This window comes from Leptidea sinapis, chromosome 9 (genome assembly GCF_905404315.1).
Source record: "Leptidea sinapis chromosome 9, ilLepSina1.1, whole genome shotgun sequence".
Classification (NCBI taxonomy): domain Eukaryota; kingdom Metazoa; phylum Arthropoda; class Insecta; order Lepidoptera; family Pieridae; genus Leptidea; species Leptidea sinapis.
The window spans coordinates 5,486,082-5,510,992 of NC_066273.1; the positions used below are offsets into that span (position 1 = coordinate 5,486,082).

Genomic DNA, 24,911 nt, shown 5'->3' on the forward strand with positions numbered 1-24,911 from the left:
TGCCAGTTACCCCTTCGTTTGATGATATTCATTTATTGAGTAAAAACAATATTTTTTAATAGTGTTAATAATTAAAATTTAAATCTATTTAACACTGTCTCCTCTCTTATTTCTTTTGGTAACTTATTAAATATTTCTACACACCTAGCATTACAGTTTTTTTGGTACAAAATGGTTCTAATGTGGGGTACTCGAGTCGAGTCGACTCCTTTGTCCAGCAGTGGACATCTTCCGGCTGATGATGATGATGATAAAAATATTTTTTTCAAATCCGACACAAATCCAGGTATTAGTGTGTTTAAACTAAAAGCAAAATAAAATATCCAGCATTTATAATATTAATATCGCTGATATAAAATGTTGCATAGGAAATTGAAATGCAAAAAATATGAATGAAATTTATTTGAATTACGGAAAATCGTTCTAGCTTTTTTTTATTAATCAGTTAGTCATTTATTTAAATTTAATATGACTCGAATCCTTTATTTAGTATATTAGCAGCATATGCTCACCCTTATTTATATTAATCTTAATGATTGAAATTGTTTTTTTTTTTTATCAAGAAAACTGATAAGATCAGCAAAACGTTCAGCTGATTGTAATTGATACGCTCTGCTCATTACAATGCAGTGCCGCTCAGGATTCTTGAAAAATCATAAATTTTGAGATTTGGAGGCGATTGGTGTAAGTAATATAGGTTTTTTTGCTTATTACACTTTAGCGCTTGTAATTCTATAAGATTAACATGATGTAATTTACACTCCTTGTATAGGGTAGAAAAAAGGATATAGGGTCCATTTATTTCGAACTTCCCGAAAGAATTATACTTTCCGGGAGAACGCGGTCAAATATGTCACTGACGAAATGGGGGAGAAAACAAGAAAAAATAAATTGTACTTGTGTATTATTCTTTTTTGTATGACAATAAAGGGCGAGACGAACAGGACGTTCAGCTGATGGTAATTGATACGCCCGGCCCATTATAATACAGTGCCGCTCAAGATTCTCGAAAAACCCAAAAATTCTGAGCGGCAATACAATTGCGCTCATCTCCTAGAGACATCAAATGATAAGTCTCATTTGCCCAGTAATTTCACTAGCTACGCAGACCGAAACACAATTATGCTTACGCATTACTGCTTCACGGCAGAAATAGGCGTCGTTACCCATAATCCAGACGACATCATGTGCAAAGGAGCCTCCCACTGGTAAAATTTGTAGTTCAATAGACGCATCTAATGGAGAAAGTTTCTATATTATCCGATCCGTATCTCTCTACCAGATACCGTCAACATATATTTCTTTGAACCGATACATGGAGACTGGTCATCACATTGTGTATATAGTTAATCATCAGTATATTCAGGATAAATTATTAGTCTCACATCGTAATTTAAACATTATATTCGAACACTCACATTCACTCACTCCACTCACATTCACTCACACTACTCACATTCACTCACACTACTCACACCACACAACCTACTCACCGTTTCAGTTACTCAATATGGATACGATTTCTTCTTTTCTTTCTATTTAATTTTTTCTTGTAAGTTTTTTCGTTTTTGTCTTAAACTACTTTGTCACATACTTATTGTACTGTTAATTGGCGTATCTATTCTGTATTATTTTTAATATACTCTTTTCATTTTGTTAGCTGTAAGGAATCATAAATAAATAAATAAATAACTAGAGAGTGCAGCATCCTCAGCAGAAAACGAGTCAAGGTATTGTCTGTCTGCCTATAAGTTTCTGCTAATTTATGGAACAGCTACACTAGATTTGATTGTACTTTTACTGGCCGAAAGCTTATAATATATGTTAAAGCTTAGTATTAGCTACTTTTCAACCAACTAAAAAAATGGACCAAGTGCAAATCGACTCGCCCGTTAAGGGTTCCGTAGCAGCAAGTAATATAATATAATAGTTATATAGATAGGAAAATGATATTAAATTATTTAAATGGAAAAGGCAAAAAATCTTTGCTCAAAATCATACAGTGCAAATCATATCTCATCATTTACATCCCGGAACAGAAAAAACTACTTACTAGATCTCGTTCAAAACAATTTTTGGTGGAAGTTTGCATGGTAATGTACATCATCATATATTTTTTTTTAGTTTTATCATTCTCTTATTTTTGAAGTTACACGGGGGGGACACATTTCACCCCTTTGGAAGTGTCTCTAGCGCAAACTATTCATTAAAAAAAAAGTGATATTAGAAACCTCAATATCATTTTTGAAGACCTATCCCACACGTATGGGTTCCACGAAAAAAAAATTCTTGAGTATCAGTTCTAAGTATGGGGAACCCAGAAAATTTAATGTTTTTTTTTTTTCTATTTTTGTGTGAAAATGTTAATGCTGTTTGCCATTTGGCTACAGAACCCTAAAAAAGACATTCATTGGTTGTGATTTTAACGAATTCTATGCAGGTAAAGTTACGGCTGCGTATAAGACTATAAGAATGAAGCCGAGTTAAATCGTAGCCGGCCGAACTCCGTTTATTTAATATTAAACTATTTAAAATGAACGAACCCTTTTTTAAACTTAATCCCGTGAGGAGAACAGGAATATTTTTCACGTCTGCGTGTTTGAAATTTTTTTCGAGTATAAAGGAGCAGGAATATTTTATAAATGAATTCTGACAAGCCAACGACCCGTCGTAAGATTTAAGGAGTTGCATCATCATCATCCGGAAGACGTCCACCTTTTTTTTAATGAAAAAAAGGGAAAGACGAGCAAGACGTACAGTTGATGGTAATTGATACGCCCTGCCCCATTAATGCATTGTGCATTGCCGCTCAAGATTATTGAAAAATCCGAAAATTCTGAGTGGCAACCGCGCTCGTCACCTTGAGACATAAGATGTTAAGTCTCATTTTCCCAATAATTTCACTAGCTACGGTGCCCTTCAGACCGATACACAGTAATGCAGAAATAAGCACCGTTGTGGTACCCATAATCTGCAAAGGAGCCTCCCACTGGTAAAGGCCTCCCCCAAAGATTTCCACGAAGATCGGTCTTGCCGATTTAAGGACAATATAGGATTTAAAGAGTTGCATATTTCATCGAAATAAATTTTGCATTGTTGATACTAATGGCGGTTAAAACCTACAATAATTATTGAAACACCATGCATAGTTTAAAATATATAAATTTGTAATACTAATACTATACTATACAAGCAATTATTTTCGATTAAAAATTTGAGCTTTAACATTGAAGCTGTTCACGGTTCAAGAATTAATTTCAACTACGAAGTTTGTTGGAAACAAATACAGTGGAAAACGGAGTGCTATTGAAAACTGAACGGAAAACTAATTATTGTTATGTCAAAGCATATTAAACTATTTAAAATTTCTAATCTATATATATAAAAATGAATTGCTGTTCGTTAGTCTCGCTAAAACTCGAGAACGGCCGGACCGATTTGGCAAATTTAGGTCTTGAATTATTTGTGGAAGCCCAGAGAAGGCTTAAAAGGTGAATAAATAGGAAAATGCTGCTAAATTATATAAAAACAATAAATTTGGTTTTCCTTTGATGTGTCCATACATAATTTCTATGAGAGAATTTATTGACGCACGGTTTGACAGCTCTGCTGTGAAACTATTTCATTACGACAGCAGGGTGCATATTTTACGAAGTAATTTTTGATATTATGATATATTATTGACAAATTCATATAAAACATTATTTTATTTATTATATACAGAATAACGTAACAGCTAGTTTAGAATAAAAATAAAAATGTGTGAGTGTAATTTTTACACGAAAACCTTATATTTTGATAATTGGTATTTTCTTATTCGCCTTACCATAACTTTATTATATACTACAAGAAAAATTTTTATACTTAGAATAATGAAAGTTAATATTTATAAAAAATAAATTAAACTCATTTTGTACAAGTTATTAAAAGATATTTTGATTTTTATTTCTTGAAGAAACTTCTACGTACGTAGAAAATTTCTACTCTCATTTGAAGACTAATTTACACTCATTATTTTTAACTTTTTATACTAAAATATAAAATTAAGGTTAAGTCAGGTTGTTGTAAAATCATATTACGTGGAAATTGCGTTTACAGGCTATAGGCTCTATAGAGCCTTATTTAGTCCGAAAAAAACTCTAATTTCCCAAGTCGTGCATAAAAAAATTTTGATTCTTAAAAAACTTAAGCTAGCTCAGACTGGCACTGATGTACGAAGTACGATTGTGATTAAGCCTCTTAAGGCTGCAATCCCAAGAAATCACTAAAGTAGTGCATAATTGAAACCATTCCTAACGGCTAATAGAAAACTTTTATTTTTACACGAAATAGTTATGTCTACATACTACTAAAAACATCTTTTCAGCCTATGTCGTGTTCTTTCACGTGGAGTAAAGGTAATTGGGAAATCACAGTCCTGTCTCTTGCAAATCTCGGAGTTCCACGCTGCCATCTAGCAACAAGTTCAAACGGGTCAGACAACTCGGATCAAAGCTGAGATCATTTATATAAAAAAATAGAGTGTGACATCTGTGAATTAAAAATTGAGGTTGACAGTTAACCTCTATTTTGAGAAATGCACGCACACTTACACAAAGTGACATACGTATCGCGAGTGTAAGACGTAGCTTGTCACTCACAATTAATTAATAAACCTGGCCTGTTTTCATCGATTTTCTAGTAGGTAGAGGCTCTATCTAGACGTATAAATTATCTACGGATTAAAGTATGTAATTTTATTCGAAGTCTTTTTTTTACTATTTTATCCGTGAACCAGTAAAGTAAGTCAGACTTTCATATACTTCCACATAATATTTGCTCTTTACAATATTTTATAATATGAAAAATGGCTCTGTCGTAAATCCTATTGCTCCACAGCTGAATATCTAAGTGATCGGACAGCCCGGCCAGGGACTAGATAATGATTATTTTATAGCGATAGAAATAACTGTACAATATTGCATATTTTTATTGAAAAGAGCGCAAAAAAAAAGAATGCTAAGAGAGATTCTTGCGCCGCTTCTTCTCTCTCAGAGCGCTATTTGTTTCTGAAGCGGTAGTAGTATCTAGTATATTAGAAATTACATAAAAAAAAATTCTAAAAGAATCAATTTTATGAAAATAAATGCCTTTTATGCCTTTTTAATGTCACACCAGTTAATTAATACAGTATGTTGTATAATATTATTTTTGTCTAGTCTGAAACTAGATATTGTTAGATATACGATACTCCTTAAGTAAACAAGAGAACTTTTACTATCGCGAAGTTTGGTTATTATTGTAATTTCTAACTAAATTACAAGTTGTGTTAGTTTCAGTATTACTAAGTATAATAATTAATGTTTCTGAAGATCCAAGCCAAGCCGATCGTGAAAAACTTTTGCCATGATATATAATGTGATAAAGTACAACAACCTGTATGCACGCAGGCCGTCATTCGGGACCGTTAAGGCACTCCGATCGCGCTCAATAGATATGGCGAATCCACGAATGCTTACCTAATTAATGAATTACCAACTGAGGTACGGGACCGTATAAATCCTCGTGATAAAAAACTGAAATCACACATATTAAGCACATGTAATAAGGAGTGCCAGTGGGTACCAGTGGGAGGCTCCTTTGCACAGGATGCCGGGTAGATTATGGGAATCACAACGGCGGTTTTTTCTACCGTGAAGCAGGAATGTGTAAGCATTACTGTGTTTCGGTCTGAATTGAAAATTACTGGGCAAATGAGACTTAACATCTTATGTCTCAAGGTGACGAGCGCAATTGTCGTGCCGCTCAGAATTTTTGGGTTTTTCAATTACTATCAGCTGAACGTCCTGCTCGTCTCATCCCTTTTTTTTCATAAAAAAAATTATTCACAATATTTTTAACTGGCACTGATGTTCTGTAGTTAACGCACCTAGATTTAACTCTTTGTTAGCATATATTACAAACCCGTGTGGTTTTAGGATACAAGCTATAAGTATTTTCTTTTGTAAACTTTTATGTAAATAAATAAATAAATAAAAGATATCTGAAGAAACAATTTTTCTCATATCATCACCTTGTGTAGCGCGGTAAAAACAACAGCAACTCTGACAGATCGTAAATTACAAAAACTTGATCAGATTGACGTTTCATATTTCAATGTGTTCTCCTCAAACTTTTTTATTATTTTCTATTGTCTGCGACTTGTTCGTCTGGCACACGTAAAATCTTCATAACGGTAAAGTTGATACGAGATAAAATAATGTCCACTGCGCGGGTCTCCTGTAGTCGACTAAGAGTGACGGATCAGTCTCTTTCAGTAAACACAAAATAATGTGCTGTGGGAGGCTAAGTTTCCAAAGATCCGAAGTCCAAAGGGCGAACTTTGAAATATATTTTTTTCAATGAAAAAAGAATCATTTAAATTTGTTGGCGTTTTTTGAGTTATTCGTCCATTTGTCGTGTAAATTTAGTAAAAATTTTGGACTTATTCGGTTTTCTCATGAATGCCGTTGTCAGATGAAATTGAAATGAAAACCACAAGGGAAGCAACAGCTACAAATAAAAAAAGAATCGTCAAAATCGGTTCACCCACTCGAAAGTTACAAACATAAAAATACCATCGAATTGGCAACCTTCTCCTTTTTTAAAGTCGGTTAATATAGACCGTAACAAACCCTACTACACCGTGATATTCGACTTAATAACTAAACCGAAAGCGTTGACGTTATAACAATAGGTTTTGTTTGAAATTCGTTTACTCCACAAATATTTACTTCGCCCACGAGAGCCTTAGAATGAATTCGATTGCGCCTATTCGGTTTTGTTGAGCAAACCCAAAATATAACAAAGAAAGATGATTCCTTAACAATATCTGATATTTTTACAAGGTTTTATTTCATAATGGTAATGGAAAGGATAGCTCTATCGAAAACTTTTGGTTGGTCAATATTTTAACTATATCCTTCATATTGAAAATATGATAATCAATTCAATTTTAATTAGTTTACTTCACTCAAATTTATATTTTGAAGAACGAAAGAACTTTATTTTTGATCACCAGAAGCAATTTAATTGAGCTCCTTGATAAAAATCTTTATAAAAATTATTGTCATATATATTGTCATTAAATTTATTTCAGTCTATAGCCAATATAATGCTAGTACAATCTTATTCTAGAGTTATACACATTAAATAAATTTATTTGAAAACTTTAATATTAAAAGCCAATTTATATTCATTATATTTTCAAAACTATTCACTACATTTAAAGCAATATTGGATCTTTTACTAACACGGTCTCTTATGCAAATTAAGTATGTAAGACTGATGAGGTAAGTAATAAAAGTCTTATATAAAATTCATACTTTTACAAAGCGTTTGCGATAAAATGAGACCGCTATCCTAGCAACGTCATAATGACGTCATTTCTGGGCATAAGATTCAAAAAGCACCATTAGAATTAAAATACTAAAAACATTTATTACAGACTAAAAGGTTATCTATATCAAAAATTTTAGCAGCTAAGAGAATTTGAACCTGTTAAGTCATATTTATGAGTTATATTTATTCGTTTTTATGTCTTTTAAGATATTTTTACTGTTGTTCATTTAATTTATAGCATAAGTTGTAAATTGTGACGTATTATTAAGTGTTATTAGCATTAGTTGTTAACCTTTGTGGTTTTTTTAGATGCTAATTTGACCTAGTTTTATATTGGTATATGTAATATGATAAATAAATAAAAAAAATGTACCATTTCCAAAGTAACGACTGCTTGTTGGTGTCATGTTCTTATGAAATCATTCCATCCCTGTTACAACAGACAGGCTATTGCAAACCGTAGGTACCGCAATTTTTTATGAAAATAAGGGACGAGACGAGCAGGACTTTCAGCTGATGGTAATTGATACGCCCTGCCCATTACAATGCAGTGCGGCTCACGATTCTTGGAAAACCCAAAAATTCTGAGTGGCACTACAATTGGGCTCGTCGCCTTAAGACATAAGATGTTAAGTCTCATTTGCCCAGTAATTTCACTAGCTACGGCGCCCATACGAACCACCTTTCAGACCGAAACACAATAATGTTTACACATTATTGCTTCACGGTAGAAATACACGCCGTTGTGGTGCCCATAATCTAGTCAGTGTCCTGTGCAAAGGAGCCTCTCACTGATTAATTAAGGTTTAATAGTTGCCTGTAAATATTTTCATTCATACTAATTTTAAATAAACAACACAAGGCGAATTCCGCATTCAGTGATATTAAATCGACAGAGCTTCGCACCCGTCTTGTAATATCCGGTGAAACTCATTTTAATTCTACTATTCAGATATTTCCTGATTATTGTCTCCATTGAGGATATCTTTGCAAACTTATTGATACGGCTTATTGAGCATTACTGTATTTTGTTCGCTGCTTTTGTTGGGAATTGGTTTTACGGTTTGTTTTGATGTGTGGTAATACTTTTATTTATGAGTTTAAACTCGATAACGATTCGGTTATAGGTATAGGTATTCACGGGCTACTTTCCGCAACTCGACGTCTGCTATTTTGCGTAGTAGGATTGGGTTGCTAATCTAGACATCCCAAATCATCAAGGAAGTTACTCAAACCTCTGATGTCACCAATGACCTCGGGAAGAGTTCTCGGTGATCACAGGTGTTTGGCTCGGTATGTGGCCACACTACGGCACTCCAGGATGACCAGTGTGGCCATCTCTTCTGTCTCCATGCAAGCAAGGGGACTGTCGGTGACACCTATATTAAACAAATGTTTGTTGAAGGGGCCGAGACCCGCTATTACATGAGTTATCTTACATAATCTTGATCGTGTGAGTTTTACCAGCTTGCGGAGAGCCTCTGATCTTTACGTGGAAGCGCCTCTTTCGTCTGTCTGCATCCACTCATCTCCATCCAGTATTTATTATGTGTAGCTCCTTGGTGTCTTGACTGTTGCAGGCCAACCAGAGGGGAAGGGGTGGTAACAATTCGCTTACTTCGTAAGGATTCTTTACCCAAAGGGTAACTAGTTAGGACATTGTTATTAAGACTCCAATGTTCGACCGTCCTGGCATATCTGTCAGTGGGTTGTATCTCATAAAATATAATTCTGATAGTGTTAATTCGATTGTCGCTATTACAACAAATAAGCAAGAACGCCCAAATGGTCGCCATACCTTAAAAAAAAACGGTCTATGGAACATTGCAAATTCGCACTTGAATGGTTTTTCCAGTAGAAGTCTAGAAAGACTCGCAAAAATGCAGATATGGCTATGAATGAAGTATTGTTATCTGTATATTTTATCTGGTGAAGCATCGGATCTCGCAGAAATGCTCGAATAGTCGCGGTACCAGTAATTCTTGGACGGCATGATTTATTAAGTGAAATAAGTTACGGAATGAGCACATTACTCATTAATTGATGCGCTAGCACAAACAATATAAATTTGAATTGCATATTTACTTACTTAGGGATTTAAAAACCTGTATCCCCTAAACGTCTACAGTACTTCGCCATGGTATTGAGGTTCAAGTTATGCTACACTCCAGCTCTTTCTTATCAATCTTCACTCCTGCAACGACCTCTCCATACCATATGTGCCTTAGATCTTCTTTGGGGATTCCAGTCCAGGGATTGCCTTGGTATTAAATTTGAATTCCTATTGAGTGTGGCTATCCATTTCCATTTTCAGCATTTGATCTCCTGTTGATAGCTAGTATATTCTGAATACATGCAGTGATAAAAGACTTGGTCTTCGTAATCTTCCACGTCTAGTCGATCTGGGTTTGTGGATCATCAAAAAATTACATAAATTTTTGCTAAGATTAGGCAGCTCACAAATATTGAAAAGGGCCTATTAGTGTACTTTAGCTATTTTCATTGTATCGTGTTTTATGGTATTCTGCTTCGGGGAAATGCGGCAGATATTAACGGTGTCTTTGTTTTACAAACACCGGCGGTACGATCAATTTATCAGTTACGTTCAAGATTTTCCCGAATGGACTCTTTTAAGGACATAGATATTTTAACGGTTGCCTCTCAATATATTTATACGAATGTAATGCATGTATGTCAGAATTTAAATTTGTTTGAAAAGAGAAGTGACATTCACACCTTCAACACAAGACACTAACATAAATTGTATATTGATTATTATCGACTTCAAGGAGTACATTCTTCTTTTGTGGGAATGGGTTTGTGGGTCCGCATTTATACTAAAATACCAATTTGCCTGCAAGATTTGCCCCTTAATAGATTTGAATCCGTAACAAAGAATATTTTAATAAAAAGGCTTACTACACTGTGAATGATTGCCTGATTTTTTTTTTTTTTTTTTTTTTTATGGAATAGGAGGACAAACGAGCGTACGGGTCACCTGGTGTTAAGTGATCACCGCCGCCCACACTCTCCTGCAACACCAGAGGAATCACAAGAGAGTTGCCGGCCTTTAAGGAAGGTGTACGCGCTTTTCTTGAAGGTACCCATGTCGTATCGTCCCGGAAACACCGCACAAGGAAGCTCATTCCACAGCTTCGTGGTACGAGGAAGAAAGCTCCTTGAAAACCGCACTGTGGAGGACCGCCACACATCCAGATGGTGGGGATGATATCGTAACTTGTGGCGTGTCGTGCGAAGGTGAAATTCGGCGGCAGGAATCAGGTTGAACAGCTCTTCGGAACACTCCCCGTGATAAATGCGGTAGAAGACACACAATGAAGCGACGTCTCTACGCAACGCCAAGTGATCCAGCCGTTCACAGAGTACTGGGTCCCCGACAATTCGAGCTGCTCTGCGTTGCACGCGGTCAAATGGATCGAGCTGATACTGGGGTGCGCCAGACCAGAGATGACAGCAATACTCCATGTGAGGCCGGACCTGCGCTTTGTAGAGCGCTAAAATGTGGGCCGGCTTGAAGTATTGCCGTGCTCTATTTATGACGCCCAGTTTCTTTGAAGCCAGTTTGGCTTTGCCCTCCAGATGGCCACGGAATTGGCAATTGCTCGAGATTTCGAGACCCAGTATTCCGATACTAGGCGAGGCTTTAAGGGAAGTGTTCTCGAAGAGCGGTGATACAATGGCAAATGGGGTTTTTTTAGTGGTAAACGCGCAAACTTGAGTCTTCTGGGGGTTAAATTGGACAAGGTTCAACTTACCCCATTCCGCGACCTTCTCGAGAGAGGACTCGATAGAAGACACAAGTTTCACCCGGCACTGGTCGACGTTTTCCCGAGAGAGACCTGCATGGCCCGTGTATACGGCATCACCAGTGCTGTCGTCTGCATAGCAATGCATGTTGGCGGTGTCCAACATATCATTGATATGCAGAAGAAACAGCGTGGGAGATAGCACACAGCCTTGGGGCACTCCAGCGTTCACGGGCTTGGGATTCGAGCAATAACCGTCGATAACGACCTGTATGCTGCGCCCAGTGAGGAAGCTGGAGGTCCACTTGCATAAGCTCTCAGGAAGCCCAAATGATGGAAGTTTTGCGAGGAGCGCCTTGTGCCATACACGATCAAAGGCCTTCGCTATATCCAGACCAACTGCCAGGCCTTCCCCCTTGCTTTCAATAGCCGCCGCCCATCTGTGTGTTAGGTATACCAGAAGATCGCCAGTCGACCGACCATGGCGAAAGCCTTACTGCCGGTCGTTGATCAACTGGTGACCCTCAAGGTATACCAAGAGCTGGCGGTTAATTATGCTGTCCATAATTTTGGAGAGTAGGGAGGTAATAGCAATAGGCCTGTAGTTTGCCGGATCCGAACTGTCTCCTTTTTTTGGGATCGGATGGACAAGGGCTGACTTCCATGAATCAGGGACTACGCCTTTTGAATAAGAGTGCCGGAATAAACGCGTTAGCACCGGCGTCAACTCAGGGGCACACGTTCTAAGCACGATTGGAGAAATGCCATCCGGCCCGCTCGACTTCCTGATGTCCAACGAAAACAGAGCTCGCCTAACAGTTTTCTGTCGGAACTGTACTTCAGGCATGGAGCTCTGACACCGCGGGATGGTCGGCGTAGTTTTTCCGTTGTCGTCAAGAGTCGAGTTGGAGGAAAAAAGAGTGCACAGGAGATCGGCTTTCTCTTTTGCCGTATGGGCCAGGGTGTCATTCCTCATGTGCAACGGCGGCATGGCATGGATGAATGAAAAAAGCGCGTGGTTGATTGGCGAAGCGAAGGGAGAGATGGATACTGTCACAATGACATAATCATTATCATCATCATCATCAGCCGAAAGACGTTGACTGCTGGACAAAGGCCTCCCCCAAAGATTTCCACGACGATCGGTCCTGCGCTGCCCTCATCCAACGTATTCCGGCGATCTTGACCAAATCGTCGGTCCATCTTGTGGGGGGCCTACCAACACTGCGTCTTCCGGTACGTGGTCGCCATTCGAGGACTTTACTGCCCCAACGGCCATCTTTCCGTCGAACTGTGTGCACTTCCCACTGCTAATTCAGCTTCACAATAATTTGGGCTCTGTCCGTGACTTTGGTTCTCCTACGGATCTCCTCATTTCTGATTCGATCTCGCAGGAAAACTCCGAGCATAGCCCTCTCCACTGCCCTCTGAGTGACCATGAGCTTTCTCTTTAGGCCCATAGTTAGCGACCACGTCTGCGTACCGTAAGTGATCACTTGCAACACACACTGGCTTTCGTTTCTTATGACATATTACGTAATTTAATTTAGATTTAAATTCGTTGACATTTTTGACAAGTACAAACACTTACATACATACTCATGTAAATACCGAAGTGCTGAATATATATCATTGCTACATAACCCCGACCACCTTGGCAGAAATACCTAAATGTGGTAGCAGTACTGCTCTGAATGGCCTTCATTCCACTCTTGTTAATACACTTGTTATACGGGTATCAAATCAAATCAAAATCACTTTATTCGTGCAGGTCACGGAAATGACTCTTATGAATGTCAAAAAAAAAGTCTTGATGATTTTACCAATACTTCGTAAAGGTGAGACTGATTAGAAGAAGTAGCAAGAAACTTATTGCCACTCTTTGAAATTAAGATTAACATTTTCATCGTCTTATACATAAACAAGTAAAGGTATTTTGCGACCATTTTATTGGCAACTATAAAAATTTAATAACATTTAATTTTCAAACCATGAAACAGAGTTTCTGGTTACAGGATCATGCTGCCACCACAAGTGGCGCCCGTTCACGAGCATAACACGTGGGCCAGCCATCGCCGCCCTCGACAATATTTTAGAGAAGGGAACGAGCCGTCCCACGTCACTGCCACAAGCTCTGCTTGCGATTACATTAGCATTGCATGAGCTACATTTAAGCGATGACATTAATGATGCAATCACTCAATCCTTTCTATTTACTTCAATTTATTACAATTAAGGACACTTCAGTACACTAACTCTTGTACTACGAAAACAAGATTTTTAGATAACTTTAAGAAAAACGCATAAACCATAAAGGCAGATTCTTGTTATTACTCTCATCACTTGGGGAGTGTTCCGAAGAGCTGTTTCACCTGATTCCTGTCACCGAATTCCACCTTCGCACAACACTCCACAAATTAGGATATCATCCCGACTATCTTGATGTGTGGCGGTCCTCCACATTGCGTTTTTCCAGGAGCTTTCTGCTTTCACGTATTACAAAGCTGTGGAATGAGCTTCCTTTTGCGTTGTTTCCGGGATGATACGACATGGGTACCTTCAAAAAAAGCATGTACACCACACCTTCCTTAAAGGCTGGCAACGCTCTTGTGTTTCCTCTGCTGTTGCAAGAGAATGTGGGTGGCGGTGATCACTTAACACCAGGTGACCCGTACGCTCGTTCGTCCTTCTTTTCCATAGAAAAAGTCACACTACTTATTGCTGGTTTTTCTCTTGTTTTATAAATTAAAAGTTAGCACAACTTTTCATAATCGTCTATAATTAACAGTGAATGAATTTATGTATCTTGAAGACTTACTTATTTCTAACCCTTTGCTAACACAGCTTTATCTTTCATACTTAAAAGATCTTCATTAAATCGTTTCACAAATTGATTAAAAAACAAATATAGGGATTTGCAGTACCAATTTAAATAACGCTTTGTAAACTGAAAAATTTTTCCCTGCAAATGTTGAGTTTATATGTGCATATTTATTTTCGATTTTGTTTTCCGGTCATTCTCAGATCATAAATATATTCGTCTACGTTTTGTTAAAATATTATTTCTGTATTTCATATTAATTAAATTTGTTCGTGTTATTGAAATAGCATTCGTTTGTTGAAATTAAATAGAATGGAATGCTTATTATTTTTTAAATATTAATTACTAAATAAATCCTGGTTTTATCAAAATAGTTTATTGAGAGATATGATATATAGTATTATATTGAAGTAGTTCTTGATTATTCAAAGATATAGAAGAGTTATTTTATTTCAATCAGGAAAAACAGTTTCCCACTTTACAAATTTTTGCTTGTGCGTGGCAGAAGAGAAAAATATGAGAGGCCCTTGATAGAAACAGTAAAAAAAACAGGTAAAAAAAATATTATTGAATGCACGCCCCTGAGTGGATAGAAAAACTAGTTAAGAAAGATCTAGAATTGCTTTTATGAACATTTTTTGAAGCAGGTGTTACTTTGCGGAAATCCATAATTATAGAAATGATTTAGGTTTTCTTTAGTGTTAAAAAAACAGTTTATTTTATACATAGAATTTCTAAAATTAACTGATAACGTAGTCTTTTGAAAAGCAATTCTATACAAATGACTTGAGTTTTCTTTAGTGTTAATTCCGCCAATATTTGTCTTTAAACAATTCGAGACGTGTTTCGCCTCTACACGAGGCATCCTCAGGACGTGTTGTCTCGCCAAAATCTGGCACGAGACTGAACTTGAGTCTTCATTTAAAGACAAATATTGGCGGAATTAACACTAATGAAAACTCAAATCATTTGTATAATTGTGGATTTCCGCAAAGTAACACCTGCTTCAAAAAATTTTCATAAAAGCAATTCTAGATCTTTCTTAACTAGTTTTTCTATCCACTCAGGGGCGTGCATTCAATATAGGCAAAAAGGGATAGCCTACCGCAGTAAGAACCTAAATTAAAATAGCACTAAACAATATGTTATGTTTTAAAGTGATAACCCTCACAAAATTCGGGCACGGAACGCCGGAGGTCGTGGGTTCGAATCCCGCATCGTTCATAAAATTTTGTTTTTCAAATTTTATTGGTGTAAAATAGCACTGTTATAGTTAATTTAATTTACTTTACGTGAAACACAAAAATCTCCCAATATTTTAACCTCAAAACCTAGCGCTGTCGGAGTAAAGTACAACTGCAACTAGTTTGGTCTTCGTTTTTTTTCCTTTATCCACTCCAATTGATTTAACAACATTTTATACTGTTTTATATGTGACAATAAATGTATGGGGTCTTGCATTTCATTCTTTATTACATTTTTATTATCAACTCGTAACATTTTTATTACATAAAACGACTGTGGCTGTTAAGAATTGTTATTTCTAAAGCTCTTATGATTAATGGGGATCTGTTATAAAAGCTTTATTTTTATTTTTAACCAATTGTCTAATTTTAGCAAATAATTTAAGGCAAGAACCCAATCAACCAAAACAAACATTCAAAATACTAAAATATTAAATTAAAACTTAAAAATTATAATATGATTTAATGTTAAAAACAATTATTTATTTTCAACATGAGGCAAAATCAACATATTATGATGTTCATTCATTCCCTTTGCCGAAAAAAAAATTACAATGGGAAGACTACAACAATTGTCTACTCCAAATGTCACGAGGGGCTGCTGATAACCAGTCTTCTGCACTGACTAGCAATGTACTGAGTCAGCTCCTTTTAGCAGGGAATCACGTGCCGCATAATTCATTAATTTTTTTTTATAGTTAAATAATTTTTGTAATTTATTTCATTTAGTGTATTATTTTAAGATTTATACTGTAAATTGAAGGTGTGTGTTAAAGGCAATTGCCTTTAATTGCTAATAATGTGATTCTATTCTATTCCAATGATTCTTAAGTGATTTCTCTGGTGTTACAGAGACAATTATGCCGCGGCGATCAGTGATCTGTATGTATTTTGTCCTCCTCTTGCAAGAGCGTAAAAAAATTCCATACAAGTTTTATAAACTTTGCTTAACTTGTCTTTTTTTAATGATAATAAAAGGACAAGACGAGCAGGACGTTAAGCTAATAGTAATTTATACGCCTTGCCCATTACAATGCAGTGCCGCTCAGGATTCTTGAAAAACCCAAAAATTCTGAGCGGCACTACAATTGCACTCTTCTCCTTGAGACATATGTTTTTAAGTCTCATTTGGCCAGAAATTTCACTAGCTACGACGCTCTTCAGACCGAAACACAGTAATGCTTACACATTACTGCTTCAAGGCAGAAATAGGCAGAATGTTTTTTACGGATATTTCTGATACAGCTAATGTAAACTATTGTTAATAAACAATCACACCAGAAAATGAGAAAACTTTATTCTTATATTGAACTAAATTAAAAAGGTACAACAAAAATACAACGTCTCCCTGGTCTATACTTCTTCTCTTCTTCGGCGTTACACTCTTGTCAGAGTGGTCGTGGTCGTCACGTCGAGGTTAGTGGCCTGTTTCACAATGCGACGCCACTCGTCGCGAACTGCCGCTCTTCTCGTGCATTCATGCAGAGTACCGTCGACAGCTTGCCTCACTTGGTCCGTCCACCTCATCGGGGACCTGCCTCTTGGTCTAGTGCCCTCGACTTTACCCTGCACTATTAAGCGTTCTATGGAGTCGCTTCCACGTCGCGATACATGCCCGAAGAAAGGTCTATAAGCTGGTAAATATTCTTACAAAAATACCAATATTTTATTTGACTTGAACAACAGTATTCAAATAATGATTTCAGGACGTCATATAAAATTGTGATCATAAAATTGAGTTTACTAGAATTTATAAAAAAAATTGCTTATTGAATGAATTAACTATCCGAGTTTACAATATTGCAGCTTTGTATTTCATTTCTTTGTTATATTCATAACAATTTGTAAAGAAAAACAAGAGTTTTCGAGAAGAGAAACAATATATAATGTACTTAGCCCAAGGCTGTAGCTTATTCACTGCTGTATTTCTTGGTTTCGTTCCGTTGAAAGTTTTAGAAAATCATATATTTATGAAAAGAAATGCTCGTGAAAACTTTTAATGAGCTCTTGTTATGTACTTATTCAGATTAAACCACACACTTACAATACATTAGTGTAAAGACAAACAAAGCATACGAGAGAGATTCTTCTCTCACGATGTCTAGAGATGTTCTTTCTCTTCTCATCTCAATCAAAACTTACTTTCATGAGTGTACAAACTACCTACCTAAATCAAAAAAGAAATTTCATTTCATAAAAGAGATCACATACCATCAGGTGACATGTATAATAATAATTATTTCTTAATAATAAATAATATATTTCGTTTATTTCAAAGATTACATATTTATTTTTATCAATTTTATTTACTAATAATCCCACAGCTTTATATACCATAACAATAGACTTGCAAATAATTTTACAAATATGCCAATTTAGGATTAAGAATAATATTTACAACACTTTAATAGGTATAGATCTGTTATTTTATGCTAATATTATTACATACGTTAGTAATAATATTATTTAAGAGGTGTGTGTATGCGTGTGTGTGTATATATACATAGTGTGGGTGTGTTTTCGTGTTTATGTTATACAATTTTATTTTCGTGTGTTTTAAGTATTGAGATGTCGTGTAAAAAGCGTTGCTTAGACGTCGCAAAAATGTCAGTACCTGCTTACTCGGTATTATATAAGTATGTTATACGTTTAAAATACTGTTCTGGGCATAATTTGTAGTTACTTGGGGGACGTGAAACAATATACATTTTTAGTGGTTGAGACTTCCCAGTAAGTTGTCTTAGGACACCTGTATTGGGAATATCTCGCAACTTCCTTAGTTATCTACTACAACATTTAATAAACAATAAAGAAATAAACAGAAATGATTAAAAACCAAATTTTACAATGAAAACAAGTCTGAAGACTGTGTGTGTGTGTGGGTGAGTGTGTGCATGTGGGTTTGAATGTATGTATGCTCCTCTTTCATAAAGTGGTACTGTCCTTAAAATTTATTTAAACTCCATCTATAATAACTAATTTTCATATCTTATTTTTATGGCACAAAATTTAATTTAGATATTGTTAGGGGTTGAAGTACGAAATTGCCGATTTTGAGTATGAAATAACCACTATTATCTATTGCTGCCATCTAATAGGAAGGTCATTTATGCCTTTGCGATAGAACTGTGGTGGTTTTGTACTGCCTCCTGAGAAGAAAACTTTTTATCACCTAGAAAATTCTACAAATCACGAAAATAATTATAGTTCTTTGGAGCAAGGTCTGGCAAATATGGTAGATCTAACTAGTCGTAGTTCCGCTTTGGATATCTGAAGATTACTTACCGTAGGTGTTTAGTATCTAGCGGAAGGAAAAATTTTATGAGTGGGTGCAGTTCAATAGAAGTTTGGTAATAAAATAACGGAATATACTAAATTAACTTTAACACTAGTGCTATATTTATTCAGGTTAATAACGATCTAGGCACTGCCTAATTGCCTATATAATATGCACGCAGCAAAGCAGGGCCTTAGGACACTGTTGTTTGACCTGGGGTCAGCCATTGCATTTTTCGCTTAAGGTTATCGTAAGAATACACTTATCATCGCATGTCACAATTAAATCCAATAATCCTTCATTTCTATATCGATTCAACGAGGCAACAGAAGTTTCAACAGGCGTTTCTTTCTGCAGATCAGTCAAATCATGAGGCACCCATTTTTCATATTTTTATATTTCATTGATTTGACGCAAATGAGTGAATAGTGATGGTAAGGTAACTTTAAACCATGCCGCTAATTCTAGGTGGGTTGGCTTCCAGGGTGGAACCCAATCCTAGCCTCTTTCAAGTCATTTTTATTCACCTGTGTCTTCAACGTGGCTCGTTATTCAAATCAAAGTTTCCATCACGAAAGCGATTAAACCAAAATCTCATAGTGCCTTCATTAGCAGTCCCTTCTCCAAACGCAACATTGATATTGCAAGCTGTTTCTGCCGCGTTACTTCCGCGTCGAAACTCGTATGCAAAACTATCACTCAAATTTTCAAAGAATCCATCTTTCTTGTCTCAGCTGAATAAAAAAAACTGAAAGTCGATAATTAAATGTTGCACATTTTTTAAAAGAAGAACTACATAGGTACCATATGAAAAATCTTTCACTCAAAAATCTGAAACCATAAAGGCTTAATGTCAATTCGAAGTACCTATTACAATAAAACGGCAATTCCATACTTTAACCCCTTTTATAAGGAAATACTTCCATTGTGGATGGACATGAGCAGGATATTAAGTTCAAGTCTCGATCAATCTTCCATTTAATACATCAATGTGTCTCGAGATATTGTGCTAATGAATGACTATTAGATAACGATATATGTACAATTGCATTAATTAATGAAATCTAATCCAAGGAATGCAGTGAGAATTTCGATCAAGAAGATTCTTTTAAATTATGTTAAAAAGCATGCAGTCTTCTTGACTATATAGATTTGTTTAATTGGTGTCGCTTGTTGACTCCCTAGACATTGTTACGTATCTTAGTAATAATGTTACAACTATACTTGCTTTTTTTATAATACTTTTAGGTAGCGATCGCGCCCTGAAAGAGAAGCGGCAAAATAAACTGATATTCAGTAAAATTCTATTAAATTTATAAAAAGCAAAAACTTAGTCTCAAAATTATTTTAGGCAAATAATGTGATCCAAATTTACATACGCATCGAAACTAAATATGCACCTATAAAATATTTCTTTACATTCTACAATATACCTGTTTTATAAATAAATATGAATCACTTAATAATACGCCTTTAGGAAATAGTTTTCCTAAAAAAAAATAATTTACTAGGGTAACAACCTGTGAGGAATCAAAATTTATATTTTTGGTAAATATTCATCTATTAAATAGCTGATATTTTTATTTATTTATTGATCTATCAGCGATTTTACATAAAAATATTTCTTAAACTAGAGTTTTCATTAATAGATTAATAATTTGAATTACATGCACAAGGTATGCAAAATCATTTAAAGGTAAACACTGCATGCTAATTATCATTACTTTATAAATCTAAAAGTGAGTAAAAAACTAAAAACAGAGAAAAAAAATTACACAAAAATAATTTGAAAGTCTTCAATAACCGCTTGTAGTATTTGTAAAATTATATCGTAATTTTATTTTTAATATAACTCAATGATATTGCTATAAATACTTCATACCATATATGAAATGTTCTTAAAACAAAATAAAGATATGTTGCCAAAGCTCCACAGAACGTTACACTTATGCTTAGTAATATTAGCCAATTCAGCAGAAATGTAGCTAAAGCCCGAAATGACGTCTCCATCAATATTAATGATATGGTAACGATAGGATATCGGGAGAGCTAAATTAGTTTTCCTTACATTCACAAGAAAAGAAATCGTTGCTTGGAGTTAGAAACGAATGGGAGAACAATGCAATAAAGGCTTGGAAATAAATGTTGCTCTGTGAGCATTACACAACGTAAATTCTTGTAATTGCATTTCTGGCAAACCAATTTATGAGGCCAATACCCAATATCTATACAGCTTCCTGAGTATTGTTCCCCTGATAAACTTACTGATTCAATTGTGATGAAAACGTTTCGGTATGGACAGTGCAGATTCTATTTTGTACCTTTTATTTCATAAATATGAATTTAACCTAGAGATACTTTGTATTAATATTATGAAACTGAAGATTTTGAGGTGAAAACTTTTTTAGTCGGCATTTTTTGAGATGGGAAAAATCATTGAACTAGTTACACTGTTAATAATAACAATAGCCTTTTTTAACATTTCCATTTAGTTTGCAGTAGACATCGGCACAGATTGGTTTGCTTTCGCATAGGCCTCCCCCAGGGTCTTCCAGTGTTCTCGGTCATGGCATGATCTGCTCCACGTCATGCCAACGGCGTCTTTTAAATCGTCGCTCCATGTACAACTCGATGTCCCTCTCTGTTTTTACAAAAATACAGATGTAACATTTGACGACCTGTATAGCCGAGTGGTTAGCGATCCTACCTACTAAGCTAGAGGTCCCGGGTTCGAATCCCGGTAGGTGCAACCATTTATATGATGAATATGGATGTTTGTTTCCGAGTCATGGATGTTTAAATGTATTTATGTAAGTTTATATGAATTTATGTATGTTTAAGTAAGTATATTGTATTAAATATATGCTTAACTTGGGGCAAGAAAATTTGTGTGAAAATTGTGTCAAAAAAAAAAAAAAATTTTGTTCAACTTTTCATTATTGTCGGCATTCCAAGAGTGCTACCATTATTTTTTCATGTTAGGGGGGCATACATGCCTCACCTAATGAAAATTAAGACCCACCATAGACACAGTAATACCAAAGGTGAAGACAGATGTTTCCAGCTATTAAGTAAGGAGCATGTTCTAGACCTCAACTTAGTTAGAGCCCTAAGTCCTCATGTGTGCCCATAATACATCAAACTTTAGATGATTCCTATTTTTTTTTTAATATTTTGTAAATATTTTCCAAATCCTTGGTTTATTCTCAGGTATTACTTAACAGTATGTTTATTTGTAAGGCTAATTGAGTTTATGCAGATGTACGGCAAAAGCGAAATTCTTTCTATAGGTATCTGATTTATTTATTTGGACTTACAAACTAGATTCATAATTTTTTAACATTATCGAATAAGATAACAATTATCAGTGGTACAATTAATAGTATATATCTAAATTAAAGGTATGCACTACATTACATAAATATCAATAATTAATGCTAAAAACAATTAAGGAAAACATAAGAATGAATTCGCTACCACTCTATATTTTTTCTATTTAATGATATGGAAATAAGATAATCTGATATAGCCTTTTATGCCTTTTTATGTGCTATGTAGATATATTACATTGTTAGGGATAATTTGTTGTGAGAAAAGAGTCAATTACTTATTTCTTTAAATTTTTCTCCTAATGGTTCTCTAGGACCTGAGATACAAATAGAGCGATAGTCCTTTTTTTGCAACACAAATTGCTTAATAATAACGAAAACAATCTGATTAATTGACGTATAGGTAGTAGGTAGGTAAGTAGTATTGATTATTAGAGACGTATTGCCCTATAAATCTTACTTGATCACATTACACTCCGCTGTATTTGTTTTACTTAACAGCACACTACATAACTTCCAAAGTAATTTAATACACCTGCACTACACTGTTGATGCGACACACTAAAGTTTATTAGTGTGATTACACTAGTTTACTACACTAAACCAATTTAAAAGCTCTACAGGATAATTACAAGTTTAATGTGTCTATAAGGTTGAGGTTTGCTAAGCAAACTCGACTTATTCATTCTTTGGTATAGCACTAAGCCTGATACATTTAGGTGTACCAATAAGTAATATGTAAATAGTTGTAAGTATTAATGGTTTAAGTAACAGCGGTAAAACGAATGTCAATATAATGATCTAGGGGAATTTCAAGCCATTACAAGAAGCATTCATTGCATTTGCAAGCAAAGGGAACGCAGACGTGGTCGCTAAGTATGGGCCTTATGAGAAAGCTCATGATCACTCAGAGGGCAATGCAGAGGGTTTTGCTGGGAGTTTCCCTGCGAGATCGAATCAGATCCGTAGGAAATGTAATAATATAATATTTAAGCAGCTTTTCAGATTAGATTACGACCGCCTATTTTAGCTACATCGACTATAACATGATCTGTTTTAAGATTTTGTAGCCCGAAGTATATTTATACCAGTGAGAGGCTCCCTTGCACAGGATGCCGGCTAGGTTATGGGTACCACAACGGCGCCTATTTAGGGTGAGTACACATTAGGCGCTCGGCGTTGCGTTAGGCGTACGTTGGTAGCGTACATACAGCGCGCTTAGGACGGCGTTTTACGAGCGTTAGTAGGGCGTCCATAATGGGCTCAGTTCGGAAATGGACGTCGGAGTGATTGCTTGTGTGTGGCTTCTATACCGTCGCTACAGAAGGCGAAGGCAGAGACAAAGAGAATTCAAGAAAAATTTCAACAATCTCCTCCCAATTCCTTTCCTTTAATATTTTGTTTTTATAATCAGGACTTTCCATGTCCCATATAGCTGGACGCTTTTGGATTTTGTCGGTATATAAGTCTGTATCGAAGTACTCGGTTTCCATTTTGGTGAACATTTTGAAAACGCGCGTTACCAAAGCGCGCGCTTCAGAACGCCTAATGTGTACTCGCTCTTAACGTTAAGCGCCGTGTAAACATTGCTGTGTTTCGGTCTGAAGGGCGCCATAGCTAGTGAAATTACTGCGCAAATGAGACTTAACATCTTATGTCTCAAAGTGACGAGCGGAATTGTTGTGCCGCTCAGAATTTATTGGGTTTTTCAAGAATCCTGAGCGGCACTACATTGTAATGGGCAGGGCATATCAATTTCCATCAGCTGAACGTCATGCTCGTCTCGTCCCTTTTTTCATAAAAAAATATAAGCTAACACTATGCCGCTATCCTGTAGTCCATCTGTGGGTAGTAGGCTGTATTTCATATAACAACAAATTAAAACCACGTTGAAACGGCTGCCATGCAAATTCGAAAGAAAGTTTCTCTTACAAAAGTATTTAAAAAGTACATAGGTACCTAGTGTTTGTGCGATGGTAAGAAACCCTTCGTGTGTGAGCCCGAATGCGACTTGCCTGTTGTTTTTAATCATCGAAATGAAATGATGAATCAAAAAATGTGTATAATTCATGATTCATTCGTAGTACAATACATCAAATTGTTAATATTTGCGCTTGCGCTTTCCTAAGCCTTTCTGTCATTGTAACAGGGTACCTAAACATATTTGACATATGACTGACGATGTCCTTGTGCGTGTAATAACTACTAATCGATATAGTTATGTTTGGTGCAGTTCATTGCAGCCCTGTTTGCTTCCCTAAGACTTTTCTATCATTGTAACAGGGTACCTAAACATATTTTACATTTGACTGACGATGTCCTTGTGCGTGTAATAACTACTAATCGATATAGTTATGTTTGGTGCAGTTCATTGCAGCCCTGTTTGCTTTCCTAAGACTTTTCTGTCATTGTAACAGGGTACCTAAACATATTTGACATTTGACTGACGATGTCCTTGTGCGTGTAATAACTACTAATCGATATAGTTATGTTTCGTGCAGTTCATTGCAGCCCTGTTTGCTTTCCTAAGCCTTTCTGTCATTGTAACAGGGTACCTAAACATATTTTACATTTGACTGACGATGTCCTTGTGCGTGTAATAACTACTAATCGATATAGTTATGTTTGGTGCAGTTCATTGCAGCCCTGTTTCACTGCGACGAATATGATCTATTGAGATAGCCACTGTTAAGTTTAGCTCACTGGAAAGATTGAGTCTTCTCATGAATTTTATTATATCATTTGAGATGAGCTGACGTATCTCAAGCGGTTGTATAATAAAAAAAATTGGTCTTCCCAAAGAGATCGTATGTTTATTCATTAAAGAACCACATTCAGAGAGGATGCGTAACGCGATTTCATCTGCACTATTTCATAATCTACAATTTCTGCACTTCAAGTTTAACTTTTCATATTAAAAAATGTGTACAATTATTTAATAATTTGCAGCAATATTTACAAGAAAGGAGAGAACACCCAATTAATAAAAACAATTGTTACAGGGGGTGCTGTTGGGCCCGGCGTGTCAGTCTCAACACAAGTAAGTCTCATAAAATATTTTTTCATTTCTCATACTCGGAAAGAAATGTTGTTTTGATCTGATTATTGGGTGGA

At 35.7% G+C, this 24,911-nt stretch overlaps 1 protein-coding gene across 1 annotated transcript in view; it reads left to right on the forward strand.

Moving 5' to 3' along the window:
- LOC126966076 (uncharacterized) overlaps positions 1–24,911 on the forward strand; it is a 266,679-nt gene that overhangs the window by 180,200 nt on the left and 61,568 nt on the right. The window contains exon 2 of the mRNA XM_050809952.1: positions 24,800–24,837. Coding sequence (XP_050665909.1) covers positions 24,800–24,837 — 38 coding nt within the window. The remainder of the gene's footprint in view (positions 1–24,799; positions 24,838–24,911) is intronic.